The 13,543-nt window shown below is 35.3% G+C and overlaps 1 protein-coding gene across 1 annotated transcript; it reads left to right on the forward strand.

Annotated features, from left to right (window-relative positions):
- The first annotated feature begins 2,552 nt into the window (after window positions 1-2,552).
- On the forward strand, window positions 2,553-13,104 carry LOC135610227 (inactive receptor-like serine/threonine-protein kinase At2g40270). The gene is made up of 8 exons (XM_065104472.1): window positions 2,553-3,080; window positions 3,159-3,294; window positions 5,474-5,545; window positions 9,727-9,870; window positions 10,638-11,137; window positions 11,215-11,405; window positions 11,490-11,622; window positions 12,199-13,104. The coding sequence occupies exons 1-8, from the start codon at window positions 2,987-2,989 to the stop codon at window positions 12,774-12,776; spliced, it is 1,848 nt and encodes a 615-aa protein (XP_064960544.1). The 5' UTR covers window positions 2,553-2,986; the 3' UTR covers window positions 12,777-13,104.
- Window positions 13,105-13,543: the final 439 nt, after the last annotated feature.

Genomic DNA, 13,543 nt, shown 5'->3' on the forward strand with positions numbered 1-13,543 from the left:
AGGGCTAAAATTAATTTTTATCCAATAAATAAATCTTAAATTAAATATTTTTATTATAATAATTATGATCATTATAGTTATAAATACTTTAGGAATCATTTAAACTTGTTAAAGTATCATAAAGAGGTTAATTTCATCAAAAGAAAGGTTTATTGCATATATAGATTCATTGTATCAAAAGAAGAAATAGATTAAATGTAATAGAAGGACAAGCTATATTGACTATTGATTCTTAAAAGGATTTTTTTGAAAGAGAATAATTTATTTTTTTAGTATAACTAATATAATATATATTTGGGGACTATATAAACCCCATTAGGTCATATAGAGTTTTGATGTTGTAAATATTTTGAGTGAAAGATAGAATATCTTACCTTATCTTATTCATCCGATAACTCAATCCCTTCTTTCTATCAAGTTCAACGTCCTTTTCACTCAAGAATATACAAAAATCTTTTATGAGCCCATGATATAGTAGGATTTTTTTTAATATTATATGATACTTGATTAGAAATAAAAGTTTTTTCTCTTAGTTAGATGTTTTTTATGCACTTAAATTGAAAAGTATTTTGTGGAGCATGCGACAATTTGTAGAAAAATATTTTAAAATCAATCTAAAATATAATATTTATAAAATTAAGAATGATAAAAGTTGAGTTATTGCTACTCTTGAGATGTTCAAAAATAGGATGTTTCCTTTCAATATTCACAATGGTAATCATTCTTGTTTCAATTTAGTAATAAAAAATGAATCTTAGTAATGTCATTTATGATTCAATCATCTGCATTTTAATGACTTGAAAATACTGCATAAGAAAAAGATGGTCACAAGTCTTTTTATGATTAACCACGTTATTGAGATATGTGAAAGATATATTATAAGAAAATAACATCATTAGTCTTTTTCTAAAAGCAGTTATCGAAGAGATAGACAGTCATTAAAAGTCATTCATTTAAATATTTATGTGCTAATTGATCCAACCCCACCTGTAAAAAAAAAAATCACCTTTATTGATATTTTAGTAAAAAAATGAGGATATATTTTCTAGAGAAAAAATCTAAATCTTTTATATATTTTAAAAAAAAATTATATCTATGATTGAAAAAAATATATATGTATTTGTTCCATTAAGATTTTAATAATTGACAGAAGTGATAAATTTACTTTCAATGATTTTAATAGATTTTATAAAAATCAAGGTATCAAGAGGCAATTGACAACAAAAGAGTGTTGCAAAAAGAAAGAACAAAACAATAATGAACATAGTGAAGAGTATAATGAAAAATAAAATCATTTGTCTAAGAATTTTTGGGCTGAAACTATATCTTAGAGTATATATATATATATATATATATATATATATATATATATTAAATTTATCCTTAAAAAAAAAGGTATAAACATGGGTAACCTGACGTGAGTCATTTTAGAGTTTTTGACTATTTTGTATATCCTTATATTCTAGATGAGAAAAGAAAAAAAAAAAGGATTATAAAGCATAAGTCTCCACGCAACCAAGAGATACATCTGACCCAGTCTTCTGGGACCCGATCTTAGTACCAACGGGTCGTGGACATATGAGGGCGGGGGACCGGACTATCCGAGCAATGGAATCGGAAACTTGAGGTACGGTGGGAGAAGGAAGAACATATGCAACAATACATACGCAGAAAGCAGCGTCAACGACGGCGACGGCTTCATAAGAATGAAAAGAAACTAGCGTGCCATTTGCACCACAAAATCCCGTTCACCGAGCAGGACCAATTCCAACTTCCACCCGCGGCAGAACTCCAATCTAAGTTAAAAGATGAGCAACATCTAATGGCTGTTATCTTAAATGATCGAGACCGAGGATTATTCATAAGTCAATCATGTGGTATACGAGGTTTGTGAACCAGGGAAGAAGAAGAAAAACGAGCTTTAGTTACGTTTGGCAGAGCTTTTCTTTTCGTGTCAGAACGGGGAACGGAAACCTTGTTGTGTTCCTGGGAAAACCTCAAAGTATTGCTAAAGAAGGATTTCATCGATTAAGAATAGTACTTGGAAACCTCGCAACCGATGTATTTTTCCTTTTCTACAACGAAGTTTTCTTTGAAATATATATACATATCATTTACTTTTCACCCTCCACTTAGGAAGACAGGCGCTGAACGGGTGGCCTTCGTCAATGCAACGACCCGTAGTATGGACTGTGACGAACGACACCCAAGCGAAAAGGACCGGCTCGAAGTTGAGAGGATGCTCACAGTTAATAAACGACTTTGCGTCTGATGGTTCATCTTGCACGAGAGGAGGAGCACTGGCACACATAGTTGGGTTGACAAGATTGGTTAATGACATGGTTTAGATGCCAAGTCGTCGTTGGATTACATGTCATGCGACAAGGATCTGTCATTTAGTAGTTTAGTTATCGGTGACATTTAAAGAATAGTTTTTTTCTTCCTCTCGAGAAGACAATTGAATATTGCAAAGTCTTTTCATTCCAGCAATTAAAGACAAACTTCTCTGCGAGGTCTCTTTCCAAGTGGTAGGATGACTATTTCTTCGCATACCTTTCCATCGCTCCGGGGTCGTATCGCCAAGCAACCTCTACTCTTCTACACCATTCCATTGCCTCTGCTTGCCTCGGGTCCTCTCGTTGAGAGTTCCGGACACACCCTAATCTGCTTCCCGTTTTGGCTGCATTTAGGTCCAATTCTTGAACCCCTGCCGAGAGACGAGTTCTTGAGCCTTCTGCGATAGAAATCGGGGAAAAGATGTGATTTTTCGGCTAAAGAACCACCAAGTTCCAATCGTTACTTTTTCTTGCGTTCAGAGAGAAGAACAAGCCTTCTTCTTGAAGGGAAAGACGAGAAAAAGAAGCAATCTTTTTTAGCCAGAGGTTTCCGAAATTTCCAATTCTTGGTGCGTTTGGTTCTGCTTCCGAATCCTCGAGTCATCGCCAAGGGAAACGGAGGACAAAGAAGTGATTTTGTTCAGCTAAAGATGGGGAAAAGAAGCCTCGGAGGGCTGTCAACCCTGTTGTGGATTTATTTGGTGTGCGGAAGGTGGCAGCTCTCTGATTCTCTCAATGGCGAAGGTGCGTTCTCCAGTACTAGATCGATGGCGGATTCGACCTAGTCAATGATCTAACTGTTTCTTGTTTCTTGTAACGTAGGCCGAGCTCTTCTGGCATTAAAAGGCAAAGTAGAGGTCGATCCTTATGGCGCTTTAGCAAATTGGGATGAGGAAGATGATGATCCATGCTCCTGGTGTGGAGTTGAGTGCACTGATGACGGAAGAGTCGTGGTTTTGTGAGTGATCCAAATTTCTTGAATTATAAATCTCCCTTCTTACTTCGTTCTGCTGTTTTCCCCTTGAGTGTTTCTGAACCTAATTACTGGTTTAAGCAAATGGGATGAGAAGAAATAGTAGATGCTATTGATTTGTTGTTCTTTTTTAATCAACAAAAAGGTATGGAGCTTAAGAAATCTACTGGTTTTCCTGTAAATGAAATATAGGCAGTTTATTTTTTCTTTTTGTAGAATTTTACAAATTAAATATTACCTCATCCGAAGTATCCCCTCAAGAAACAATTACAAACATCCGACCATTGCAAACTTTCAATGCACCAACAGAACCAAATGAAAACTAATCATCATCTTGCAGCCACTTTAAGGATCTTCTACTGCTTATCAGATTCCATACTTGGCCAAGATTTAACAATCACAATGATTAAATACTGCAAAAAGATTAAGATTTATTATTGAGCAATTTCCTGGGAAAAGCCCCAAGTTTTGAGTTTTTCTTGGATACCGCCCCTTATCTCCAAAATGCCCAAAAAGAGCTCCTGCTTTTTAAAATGATAAAAATACCCCACTGACATCTGAGCACTTTGATATTTGAATTTCCGACAAGAGCCAACTAGACTGAACCAGTCAAACTGGTTCGGTGTTATACCGAATCGGTTACAATGCTTTGAATAGGGTTATTTTGGTTCAGCCGAATTGATGGTTATTGTGTTTTTGGATATGGTTATAAGGTTTTTGGTTAAATCGAACTGGTTACAGTGTTTTTTATTACAGAATTGAAGACACTGCAATCCAGTTTTAATTAATTTAAATTCAGACAAACATTAATTATTAACCTTATTATATTTCTTATTTAGGTTTTAAATATACATTCTTATTGGTTTACCAAAAAAATGTAAAAAAAAAAACTTGACTTCTATGCTAGTTATAGTTATAGGATTTTTTATTAGGACTATAATGTTTTTCTCAACACAACTGAGTAATAACGACTCAAAATATAATGCAAACTAATTTATCACCCTTACTATGGTTTCAATTAGGCATTTTTACTGGTTAAAAAAAAGAAAATATAAAAAAATTAACTTCTATATTTGAACAGTGTTTTTGAATAGAACTATTGTTTTTTTGGCACCTCCACAAAAACAATTTAACTGGACTGGTTCACCTTGTGAGCCGATCCATGCAAAGAGTGGGAGACTGCTTTTGGATGTCTCATCAAGGATATTTTCAGCACTAAGGGAAAAGAGGAGTACACTTGGGGAAAAACAATACGAGAGGCTCCTTCCAGGAAAACCCAAAATAGGGGCTTTTTACCAGAATATGCCCTTAATTATTAACAGTTTTCTATTTTTTTCCCTACATAACATGCACGAGTCTAGTCCAGCTCACCGATCAATCATAATATTCTTCCCTCTCCTATCGGTCAGCAGGATATCACAGCATGTTTAGATTCTGTCAACCATTTGTACAGCCTTCTAATATAAGTACACTTCAGGATTAACAGATGCTTGCCAATTACATTTCTCGAACATAGGCTGTAAGTTCCATAAGTAACCTGTTCTATGATTATTAGATTATTACTCCTTAACGCCTTGTTATTTACAACTAACCAGCAAAACATTCACACTGATACAGGAGCCCAATTAATCCAGACATGCCAAACTGTTGAGTCTTACTACACCAAATTTAGGAACATGTACTAATATGAGCTTGAAGTGCATCACCTCCAAATGAATCATATTCCAGAAGTTAAACCAATATTCCAAAAGCATCTCTATTGTCACTGCTCAAAATATTGGTGTGCAGTCATGTCAGTCTGCAACAATGATACCTTAGCAAAAGTTTGCTTTCTCTATGCTGTAGTTTTTCCAGCAACACTGTACATGGTTCTTTTGGCATTAGTATACAAGTCTGCAGACATACTCTTCAAAGAGATGTAGAATGTAATGATTCTTAATCTCTCCTTGTGTTATGTATGTTATTGGAATTTATCCAGTCAGAATCGAGCTTCATTAGTTTGATTTTCAAATTACTTCTACCATCCATAATTTACTGTCTTACAAACTTTTAAATGAAGATGCTTGTTATAGAATTTTTGCTTGTACAGTATTTTGTTCTAGTCTAATATCAATTGAATTTTTTGCTCTTTAATATCTCTCTAAATTTCGTTTTCTTGTTGTAGGAACTTGAAAAATCTTTGTCTTAAAGGGACACTGTCACCTGAAGTAGGCAAACTGATACACTTGAACACTCTGTAAGCATTTCTAAGCTATTATGTGTTTATAATTGTCTAATGCATGTGATTCTTTTTTCTCGATTCTCCTTATACTTTTTGGTTGCTAACACTTTTTCTGCAATAAAATCCTTGTATATTTGTTAATTGTGGGCAGAAGTGTTATGGAAAAAATTATCCCTTCATTTCAAAACATCTTCTTGGGTTTATTTTGCATAATCCTATTGCCATCTTGTTTTGTAACTTTAACGTATTTCCAAACAACTCAACAATTTCAATACAAGACATGGTAGCTGGTCCGTGACATCCCCATTATGTTACTCTTTCATATTTCTTCTCATGCATCTACATGTACAAACATAACAAAGATTAATGTGATGGATACTCAATTTCTGCAGTTAACTTGGGTTGACTCATACCTGGGGACTGTTAAAGCAAGTAAAATTTGAAAAAAAAAAAAAGGAAAAATGGTCATGTGGAAATATTTATGATGATATTTTGCTGAAATCGAATCAGTTATCTTGTGAGTAACCTTAGTTTGTTCATTATATTGAAGGAACTTAGCAGCACAGCTATGTTATTCTTCTGTAATTAATAGTTTTTCTAGGTATGTTCCAAGCATCAGTCTCGCTTAACCTAGTTGATGTAGAATAGAGTAGGGAAGTAGAGAAAAAGAGAAATGTGAGATAAGAGAGGAGATTAAAAGACTAAAGTAGATGTAATTCTTTTCATTAAGATCCGAAATGTTTGATCCATTAACAAGCTCTACTATTTATAGGAGTTTAGGAGCCTTATATAATTAATGAAGACAATGATTTCTAAGAGTAATATCTTAGGATATTTGTATGTCTTTTAGAATTTCAAAGTATGACTTCTAGAATACCTAAATAGTAGATGAGTGCACTTAATACAAAAGAAGTTCCTAGAAAGACCAAAAGGCTTTTTATTTTTCAACACAACTTTTAGAAATTCTAGGCCAACTAATTGATGATTTTTTGTTGATATATTTGCCTAGAATAAACTTTTCTGAAATCCTTTGTAAAGCTTGATGGTTCTATATCATTTTCTCCCGTGGTAAAGAACTCAACCCCAAAGAGTGATATGCATGGTATTAGTCTAATAAGTCTAGTGCAAAGTCTCGAAGTTTCTCTAAAGTAATCTAAGTGCCATCGGAAGTTGGATGATCACACCACTTGACAAGAAAGTGGTGAGTAATGCTACTAGTAAATGTAAAAAGGTGGTTATCAAGAATGACCTCTATGTCATCCCTATGTTGTAGGAGAATCGGTACTCTGGGAGGATTATCACCTGCAAGAAAACCGACAGATAGAGGAGGCTCAAAAGTACCATAATATGGAGTGAAATCCTTCACATTGAAAAATTAGACTAATATTTAAGTTGGAAGGAAAATCAAGCATATATGTATTAGATCTCAGTTTTTAGATAATGGGAAAATGATCAATTGCTTAGGTATACAACTTTTTGAATGAGTTTTTAGGGAATCTCTCAGGGTGAATGTGAACTAAGACATAATCACCAAATTAAAACTCTCGACTTCTACGATATGTATTAGCAGCAAGTTTGTAACTTTCATTACTTAAGACAATTTTACATTGAATCTCATTATGCAAATCATGAATATGTTGAGCGAAAAAGTAGGTTGTTTCTAAGGCACGATAGTCAAGTGGAATGGGTGCAAGGTCGATTAGTGTGCAAGGAGTATAGCCGAGGATAGTTTGAAATGGGTTTTTTATGATGGAGCAGTTGACTAAGTTATTGTATGCAAATTCTATAATGGGTTAGGTTAAGTCCTGGTTTCTGTGTTTCTTCCCAACTAAACATCTAAGAAGATTTCCTAATGAATGGTTAACAACCTCAGTTTGACCATTAGTCTGGTGGTGAAAGGTTGAGGAGAACTTTAATGTTGTGCCAAACACTTTCCACAAAGTGTTTCAAAAGTGGTTAACAAATTTCACATCCTTATCGGACACCATGGTTAAGGGCAAGCCATGTAATTTAACCATTTCTTAAAAGAACAATTTAGCAAAGTGTGAGGTGTTATTAATCTTATTATATGGGATCAAGTTTGATGTACTTCTCAATCTCAAAAACTTGTCAAGAAGCTTCCTCCAGAGTAACGAGGAAACTAAGGAAGATATCCTGTTGGATGTCAAACCTTAACACATTAACAAATCTTCAGATAGGGATGATTTGGTCTTTTTCTATTTCACACCTAAGTAAAAGTTTTTCAAATTGGGCCAAATACTCTGCCACATTAGAATTCAATTGTTTAAGGTTTAACAATTATTTAACCAATTGGCTTCGAAAGTAGATTGGTAAATATTTTTCTTTAATTTTTTTTTAATGATTTCCCATTGACTGATGGGAGGTTCTTGATGGTGTTCGAGACTATGTTGGATATGTTGCCAATATTCCTAGCGGACCCCACTAGTTTCATTTTTGCAAATCATACACGTTCATTATCAATCATTCTATACCACTCAAAGTAGTCTTCCATGCTATCTAACCAATTAACAAACACGTTTGGGTCAAACCTACCATCAAAGTTCGGCACATTCACATTGACTCTTCTAGCCATTTCCCCTAGATTGTCAGCAAACCAAACTTGTTAGCCCATTACTCGAGTTTGTGGATTTCTAATAGATTCTAGAAATTCATCGTTAAGATCAAAAATTGGTCATCACGACTTGTAGGAGCATGATTGTGAACAGGTACCCTATAGGTGGACTTAAGATTTGTTCAAATTGGGGCTTGGGGAGTAGGTAAAATTTTTTGACTTGAAACAATGGATTGTGGAGAATGAACATGTTGCTTAATTGACTCATCAACCTCCTCCTTCATGGGTCGATTTTCAAGATGTTGGAGAGCTCTAAGGACTTGCGTTATTTGGTCACATAACTGGTTCGACATTATATCATGATCTACTAGCTTGGTCCTAAGACTGTCTATCTCGATTTCTTGGTTTAGGGATTCATCAGGATTGGTTTGGTTTTCACCTCATCTAGTCATGATTCTAATTTTATCGACAAATTACCTTTTGGTAATGAGGTTGTTAATTGATGCAATGCACAAGGTAGAAATGCAATGTTTCAAATGATTCTCACTTTTTTTCCCTCACTTTTTGTTTTGTTTTGGTATTTTTTTTGGGACAACTTTCAAGGGTTCAAATTTTAGTGGTATTGTAGTTAATAGCTAAAGGAGAGAGGATGATAAATAAAAAAAGAAAAAGAGGGGTGAAGCGTTGAAAACCACAATATAATGAAATATACAAATTTTCTTTCCGACGAAAATATTATTAAAGTTTTCAAAAATTTACTTAGCACTGAGAATTATGTGGTCCACTAATTCTACAGTGACAGTTGCCCCAAAGTCCAACTCCATACGCAAGGGGTTGACATTGGAGGTGCAAGGATCTTTAAGTGTTGATTGAAGTTTTTGCTGCTAGTTTGAACCCATTGAGGTACAGTGCAGGTTTCTTGATGGGCTCTAATACCAAATTGATGTAGAACAGAGTAGGAAAGTAGAGAGAAAAAACAGAGAAGAGAAAGAAAGAGAAGTATGATATATGAGAGGAGAGTAAGAGACTAGAGAAGATACAATACTTTTCATTCAAATCTGAAATGTTTGATCCATTAAAAAACTCTACTATTTATAGAGGCTTAGGAGTCTTGATACAATTAATGAAGAAAATGATTCTCAAGAGTAATCTCCTAGGAAATTGGTATGTCTTTTAGAAATCCAAAATGTGACTTATAGAATACGTAAATAGTAAATGAGTGCACTTAATACAAAATCAGTCCCTAGAAAAACCAAAAGACTTTTCAATTTTCAACACAACTCTTATAATTTCTAAGCCAACTTATTGATAACTTTTTGTTGATATCTTTGTCTAGAATAAAATTTTCTGATATATTTTGTAAAGCTTGGTGGTTCTCCATCGCCAGTAGTTATCTGTTTATGTTTCATACTTCCTAAGGATAGTTATTTCTTGCAAATACTCAACATTCTCAACTATTTTATTCAACTTTGGAACACTACTGTTGCTTAATTTTGAAATTACTTCATTGATATTCTTTGCAGCTTCCCCTGTGTAGCTCTTGTAGTAAAAATTCTGAGAACTATTTTTCTGATACTATGATCTGTATTGTCATTGCTGTTTTACTTTTTTTTTTCTTATGTAGAATTTTACATAACAATTCCTTCTATGGAGCTGTTCCTGGGGTTATTGGGGAATTGCAGATGCTGAAGGTATTGGATTTGGGACACAATAACTTTAGTGGAGTACTTCCATCTGACCTTGGGGATGTTGCTTCTCTAGAAACACTGTACGTAAATGACTTAACATCATCTATTGCTTTCCTTTCTTCAGTTAAAAATCCAATCTCGAAACTGTTTAAATGCAGTGTTCTAAGAGGAAACTGACTTATTATCAGTATGGTCTAAGTTCAAGATGCTCTCAGAGGTTCAGGTTGACAAAGAACTTTTGCCATCAAAGAGGCAATTCATTACAATGTCAGGGTATTCATAGTGCTGAACAGTTAAATGACTTTTTGTTCTCGAGTTTATACAACTTGGGAGCATTTAGAAGGAGAAAAAAAAAAGGATCTAAGCATTTAGCCATACATTTTTTCCTGGACACGCCCTAAACTTTGTTGTCACAAAATGCACTTATTTGTTTATGATTTTAAAAAAAACTTAGTTGATGTTCTTGTTAAAAAAATAAAAGTACAAGTTGACCAGTTTCAAGAAATTTGCATTTTGTTTGACTAGATGCATGCTCAGACATTATTCTATATGATTACTAAGGACTAATGGAGTCACTACAAAAGACATGATACCTCTTTAGTAAAATAGTCTAACGATGAAAGGCAACAGTAAGAACAATAAGCAAAATATAGAGGAAACAGTGTCCACTTTCTGCCTGATGAACAGGTTTGAGCTTACATCAATCCAGAGCTTATCTTACTGTCTCTGACCAAAGGGCAATCTTTAATATACAGATAAGCAGGGAATGTTGAATGACCTCAATTACTACAGATTTGGCTAAACTTTCACTTGCATAACTCCTGAACATCAAGTTTATCTCTTGTAGGGATGTTGTGGGTGCAATAACCCGTGGACTTTTGGGAGTAGAATTTAAACAGAATGATGATGCACATGACAACAAAAACCCAGGAGCACCTGATCCGCCAGCTAATTTGAATAGTCTACCACCTCGTTCACCACCATCAGCTAATTTGAAAAGTCCACCACCACCTCATCCACCATCTCCTCTGCCACCTCCACCTCCTCCACCACCTCCACCACCTCATCCACCATCTCCTCTGCCACCTCCACCTCCTCCACCACCTCCACCACCTCATCCACCATCTCCTCTGCCACCTCCACCTCCTCCACCACCTCCACCACCTCAGTCACATCCAATATCATCATCTTCTTCTTTGATTATATCTCTCTCAGTTGGAGGAGTAGTTTGTTTTCTGATTGTCCTTTCTGTTATATACTTGTACCATAAACAAACAAAAAAGGTTGTCAGTGTAATGCCCTTGATGACAGTTCTCAATGGGCAATCGCAGAAACCACTTGTGACAGGTATATTTACCTGTCATGTATTTTGGACTTCATGTTATTTTTTGCTGCATTCATGAATATGTGTGGTTACTTGGCAGGTGTACCTGCATTGAGACGATTGGAACTTGAAACAGCTTGTGAGGATTTCAGCAACATTATTGGTTCATTATCAAATTGCAATTTGTACAAGGGTACACTTTCAAGTGGAGTTGAAATAGCAGTGACATCTGCGATTGTGACATCAGCAAAAGATTGGTCAGTACAAGATGAAGCTCACTTCAGAAAGAAGGTACTCTGCCAGATCTCTTCTTTTGCTTCTGATAATAGTTGTAATCGGTGTTTTTGCTCCAATAATATTAACTGCTGGTTTCAGATTTCAGACTTGTCCAAAGTAAATCACAAGAACTTCATGAACCTTCTTGGTCATTGTGAGGAAGAAGCGCCTTTTACCAGGATGATGGTTTTTGAGTATGCTCCAAGTGGGACACTATTTGAGCATTTGCACAGTGAGTATCTAGAGTATCGCTCCAATTTAAGTGCAGTAAAATCAAAGTAGACCTTATTCAAAATTGCTGTGTGCAAGCAGTACATTTATCTACAGTAGATACTTAACAAGTATAATACCTATTTTTGGTTTGCATAATAGGATTATTTTTTTTCTATAGTAGCAGATATCTTACTTCATGACAAATGTTTGGGGTGTATACTTCAATTCTTTGTGTTGGGACCAATACTCTTATATATCATGTTTTACTCCTAAAATGCATTAAAAGAACAAACTTTTCTAGTTACTTCATATTTCACGCAAATGAAGCAACTAATGTGCCATTGAGATGTCTGAAATTAGGATGCTAAAAATTCGGTCATCTACCATAAAAAATTTTGAAAGGCATCTTCAGTAAATTTCTCCACCTTCACTTTTTCCTAACTAGCAAATTTTGTCATACCGTCTTCTAAATGAAATTTCTTAAAAGCAACATGTGGTTTGTTTTGTAAAAACTAATGTTGTCTATCATATAGATTGTCGCCTTCCTTTGATTCCTCAGGGTTCTATTTTGACCAAGTACTGGGTGGTCTTGCAGTTAAGGAAGCAGAGCCCTTGAACTGGACCGCACGTTTACGCATAGCCATGGGACTTGCTTATTGTCTGGAGCACATGATGCAACTTAACCCCCCTCTAATCCCTAGAAATTTGAATTCATCATCCATCTATCTAACCGAAGACAATGCAGCCAAGATTTCTGATCTTGAATTCTGGAATGTAGAAACAGAAGCAGACATGGCATCATCTGAAATCACAAAGGAGAGCAGCATCGTGTACAAGTTTGGAATAATTCTACTGGAGATAGTTTCAGGAAGGCTTCCGTATTCAGAGGATGATGGCTTACTTGTGCTTTGGGCTAGGAGTTATTTGAGTGGGAAGAGACTGATAAAAGATATGGTAGATGCAACCCTGGACCCGGTGCCTGATGAAGATATCGATGCACTAGTGGAGGTGATTCAATCTTGCATAGATGAGGATCCAAATGAGCGACCAACAATGAAAGAAGTCGCTGATCGAATGATGCTAATTACGGCAATTCCACCAGAGGAAGCTAATCCAAAGGTATCACCACTGTGGTGGGCAGAGCTCCAAATTATTTCTTCAGAAGCTACCTAGCGATGGAGTTGGCAACAATGGTATGGCAGCCCTTCTTTTGTACTGTTTCATAGTGAAACTGCTTTTGCTACATTTGCTTCACTAGTTTGTAATTGTAATAGGGGAATTAAAAGAGAAAAGAAATTTAGTTTGGGATACTTAAAAAGAGTTTGTAGGTCTGTCTCTGTTATGGAGAGAATGGAGGGCAATAGCCATGTGTGGAGAAGAATAACTTGGAGAGTACAAACAGCTTAGATTGTGAAAGTCTCTCCAGTATCCAATCTCAAGATTGGGCTTAAGATAACTTGAATTTACATAGTAGTTATATTGTTGTGCTTGTGATGATGAATCTGACTTGTGTAGAAAGATGAGACACAAGAGAGCCCAATGAAAACCCCAAATTTTTCCCTTCTGTTTGTTCAATGGTAAATTGCATCACAACCCACAACATTAATGCCAATTTCTCCAGCTTACCATCATATTATTAGAACATGTACTAGTGATGCACTGTTTTTGAGCTTCTGCAACGGTTTGAAAGACAGGCTTGACAGAGATTTCCTGTTCTACATTAGGAGACATCAATGGAGTGCATGGTTCTTTTATTTTCTACTGCTCTCACATTATCCTTGTAGCATTTTTGTGCTTGATCCGAACTAACAACATAGGTTGAAGTGAGCATTCTATGCAAATATGAAGGGAGAAACCAAAGGACATACCAAGTGTGTATGTATATATACAAACTCCCAGGATATGTCCAATCCAAGCAACATGATTTCCATTTCTCAATA

Source organism: Musa acuminata, chromosome BXJ2-4, assembly GCF_036884655.1.
Source record: "Musa acuminata AAA Group cultivar baxijiao chromosome BXJ2-4, Cavendish_Baxijiao_AAA, whole genome shotgun sequence".
Taxonomy (NCBI): domain Eukaryota; kingdom Viridiplantae; phylum Streptophyta; class Magnoliopsida; order Zingiberales; family Musaceae; genus Musa; species Musa acuminata.

Excerpts from the sequence above, each read along its gene's own strand:
- LOC135610227 (XM_065104472.1), top strand. The coding sequence starts at position 2,987 with ATGGGGAAAAGAAGCCTCGGAGGGCTGTCAACCCTGTTGTGGATTTAT. Across the intron at positions 11,138-11,214 it reads GCAGAAACCACTTGTGACAG|GTGTACCTGCATTGAGACGA; the intron begins GTATATTTACCT and ends GTTACTTGGCAG. Across the intron at positions 11,406-11,489 it reads AAGCTCACTTCAGAAAGAAG|ATTTCAGACTTGTCCAAAGT; the intron begins GTACTCTGCCAG and ends TGCTGGTTTCAG.